This window comes from Colobus angolensis, unplaced genomic scaffold (assembly GCF_000951035.1).
Source record: "Colobus angolensis palliatus isolate OR3802 unplaced genomic scaffold, Cang.pa_1.0 Scaffold46, whole genome shotgun sequence".
In the NCBI taxonomy this organism is placed as follows: domain Eukaryota; kingdom Metazoa; phylum Chordata; class Mammalia; order Primates; family Cercopithecidae; genus Colobus; species Colobus angolensis.
This window is the reverse complement of record NW_012118043.1, coordinates 5,110,491-5,114,420: the sequence shown is the minus strand read 5'-3', so window position 1 is coordinate 5,114,420 and position 3,930 is coordinate 5,110,491. Positions and strand designations below refer to the sequence as shown.

General features: G+C 42.6%; 1 protein-coding gene across 1 annotated transcript in view; it reads left to right on the top strand.

The window, feature by feature from the left end:
• Positions 1-2,982, top strand: part of LOC105523395 — a 23,725-nt gene extending 20,743 nt beyond the window's left edge. The window contains exons 4-5 of the mRNA XM_011958219.1: positions 2,301-2,441; positions 2,811-2,982. Of these exons, the coding sequence (XP_011813609.1) occupies positions 2,301-2,441; positions 2,811-2,982 (313 nt within the window). The remainder of the gene's footprint in view (positions 1-2,300; positions 2,442-2,810) is intronic.
• Positions 2,983-3,930: the final 948 nt, after the last annotated feature.

The window sequence follows — 3,930 nt, the reverse complement described above, 5'->3', positions numbered from 1 at the left end:
AAAAAAAAAAAAAAAGTGATGATGAAAAACTTAGATACCAACCTAAAAATGTACAAGATAGTACATAAACTTTTTAATATTCCTCTATGTGGAATATTAAACAAAATGAGAACAAAATGTTTGAGACCACTGCTCTTTGAGGACCAAATGTTTGATCTCCTGTTCTGTGAGTTACTCCCAGGCCTCTCGGTAACTCTTCCTTCAGGCCAGAGTCAGCCACAGTGGCTTTCAGTTGATGACAACCAAAGGGGCCAAAATGCCTTAGGACCCAATGACAAGTTTGTTTTCTTAATCTTAATTACTTGCTACAGTGTATAAATAAAATTTTATTTGTTTTTGTTTTTGTTTTTGAGATGGAGTCTCACTTTGTCACCCAAGCTGGAGTGCAGTCGGGTGATCTCGGCTCACTGCAATCTCCACCTCCTGGGTTCAAGCTATTCTCCTGCCTCAGCTTCCCAAGTAGCTGGTATTATAGACATGAGCCACCATGCCCAGCTAATTTTTATATTTTTTTAGTAGAGATGGGCTTTCACCATGTTGACCAGGCTGATCTTGAACTCCTAACCTCAAATAATCCACCTGTCTTGGCCTCCCAAAGTGCTGGGATCACAGGCTTGAGCCACCACGCCCAGCCTAAAATACTTTTTAATACAAGATTTTGCAGAATAAGTAGAATTGAAATGTAAGTAAAATGTCAATTTTTACATTATTCCTTTTTCTTCTTGTGGGCAGGAATCGGTGCAGGTGGGCAGGGAGGCCTGTTGGGTGGCCGTTGTCCTCTAGGAGAGAGCTGTCTACCCAGGTAAGAGAAGGGCAATAGCAAGGAAGGCAGCGAGAAGCAGTCAGACTCTGCATTATCCCACTTCCTAATGAATTGGATGTAGGGTACAAGAGAAAGGAAGAGTCCAGAATGACTCCAGAGTGATATGTTCTCATATGTTGCTTTAAACATGCCAAAAAAGTGTTCCTCCCTGCTACATTCTTACCAATTCCAGGGCTTTGGAGTTACTTTTATAGATGGCAGCTTTGAAATGTAAAGAATAAGCAACAGGAGGCTGGCAGGATGGTTCTTGGGGTTCTAATTGGTTGCATGTTCACCCTGAGACTTTAAGGAAAGAAACACAAAAACCACAGGACCCAGCTGGGTGCGGTGGCTCACACCTGTAATCCCAGCACTTTGGGAGGCTGAGGCAGGCAGATCACTTGAGGTCAGGAGTTTGAGACCAGCCTGGCCAACATGATGAAATCCTGTCTCTACTAAAAATACAAAAAAATTAGCCGGGTGGGGTGGTGCACATCTGTAATTCCAGCTACTCGGGAGGTTTAGGTGGGAGGATCACTTGAACCCGGGAGGCGGAGGGTGCAGTGAGCCGAGATGGCGCTATTGTACTCCAGCCTGGGTGCCAGGGCGAGACTCCGTCTCAAAAAAAAAAAAAAAAAAAAAAAAACCACAGGACTGAAGTGAATGTGATCTTGACAAGAGGTCAGATCAGTCCCTTTTGTGAGAAATATCTCTGCCTACAGTGAACATAAAATAAAGGCCATAACCAACATCAAGGTGTGTCAGAAACCCATTCATTTCACTTTCAACAGGCTGCTTTTTAAAAAGCCTTTTTTTCTCGACCAGCCAAGCAGAGAGGAAGTTCGACTTTGAATCAGATTACAAAATCGTCTGAAGCTGTAACAGTGAAAACTACTTCAGGGAAGAAAAAGAGAAAAAAAGGTATTTTTTTTTTTTGGGGAAAAAAAAAAAAAAAAAAAAAAAAAAAAAAAAAAAAAAAAAAAAAAGAAAAAGAAAAAGAAAAAGAAAAAAAGTCACTAATTTGTTTCTATTGTGAAAATTGTCAGATTAAAATGGAGTCACTTGTGTTGAACAACAACAAGAAAACCTGACAAATACAGCCAGGGAAGGCCATGAAAGAAGGGCTCTCATGCATAAATGCCTGATAACAAGAACTATCACAAAAGACCCTGCAACAACCACAGCCTTGCACAAGTCCATCATAACCTTACACAAAAAAATACTTCTACGAGGACATCTACCCAGCAACTGTCCAACCTCAGTTTGGTGCCACCCTTGTTATTGATCCTTGTAGTCAAGGACAATTATCTGAAAACAATGATGTAATCCTCCTCACCTTTCATTGAAAGACCTTTGTCTTCCTCTGCCTCCCTGAATATGTGTATAGTTTACCATGGCCTGTGTATTCCCATTCCCATTGCAATTCCAGTTCTGAATAAACAGGCTCCTTTTAGACAGCCTCTCTGTTATTTAAGTTGGCACTGTCATTTCTTTGTAGATTTGGAAAGGAAGAACTTGAGAGCATTTTCTCAGGCCTGGAGAACAACCAAAGGCTTCAAGGCCTCAGTCTGCGTTATTGTGGTCTGGGACCTCAGAGCGGGCTAAGGCTGGGTTCTGTCATCAGCCAGAGTGCCATTTGGTGAGACGTGTCCCCCGCTGCCCCCTTCTTATCTTGGCTTTATTCTGTCTTGAGTTATACGATCTGTTATGAATCTAATCATCTTTTCTCCATTCTTGTTATTTTGCTTGCCTTTTCTTAACCATAAGAGAAGGTCCTTTAGTTAAGTTTGAAAATTAGTGGTGTCATACTGAATATATGTGTTTGGCCAGCTGACATAGTCACTAGGTCTATTTTTTATGACATGGCCTATTATTAATTAATTATTATGATTATTTCTTTATTATTTTATGACTAGGTATATTATTTCATCAGATGAAAACTTTAAATCCAAATTTGAGGAAGTAGAACTAACATAAAATAGACAATGTATTCTGCTCCCTTCCCCAGCGAGCTGTACCTTGAAGGCAATTACTTGGAATGTTCTGGAGCACTGGCTCTTCTTAGGCCGATAGCAGACTTTGCGGAGACACAGGAAAAAGACCGGCTGACCCCAGGCTCACCAGACGCTGGAAATCCCCCTCAGCGGCTCCAAGGTAAGTGCTGGGGAACCTGGTACTGAAATCCTGTTGGGGCCACCTAAAAGGAGGGCGCTTCGCTCTGTGATTAAAAGTGACCTTCTCAGTGGTCAAGTATGATTCTTCTTCTTGAATATGTGTGGGGGACAAATTAATGGCTCCCAAAGATGTCTTTGCCCTAATCTTCAGAACCTGTGACTATGTCGCCTCACATGGCAAAAGCGACTCTGCCTGTGTAAGTTAAGGATGAGATAGGGAGGTCATCTTGGATCATCCCCGTGGGTCCAGTGTAATCACGAAGATCTTTATAGGAGGGAGGCAGGAGAGTCAGAGAAGATGTGACCGTGGAAGCAGAGGTTAGAGTGATGTGAGGAAGGAGCCAGGAGCCAGGGAACGAAGGCGGCCTCTACAAGGTGGAAAAGGCAAGTAAACTAATTTTCCCCAGGGCCTTTAAAGGAATACAGCTCTGCTGACACTTTGACTTTCACCTTTAAGACCTATTTCAGAGTTCAGACCTCCAGAACTATAAGATCAGAAATTTATACGACCGCACTAAGTGTGTGGTCATTTTCAACAGCAGCAATAGAAAACTACTATAGTTTGTTAATCAGATTATTTAGGTTAAAAGTGAAAGCAACCCAAACAGGATTAAAAACCAGGATGAGTTTATAGGCTCACATAACTGGGACATCCAGGGGTACAGCTGTCTTCAGAGATGACCGAATTCAGGGGCTCAAACCACCTCATCAGGAGACCCAGAATTTGCTGCTCTTGACTCTACTTCCCTTCCAAGGGTTGGCTTTTCTCTCTCCAGTTGCAGCCAGGCTTTCTCCAAGCAGGAAAAGACAGCCGATGTGCCTGCCAACAGTCCCGGGGCTACATCATCACGGCTGTAATCAAACAGAAAGTGAAAGCGTCTTTCTTCCAATGACTATGTGTCAAATCCCATACGGAGATTCTGATTGGCCCTCCTTGGGTCACATACCTACCTC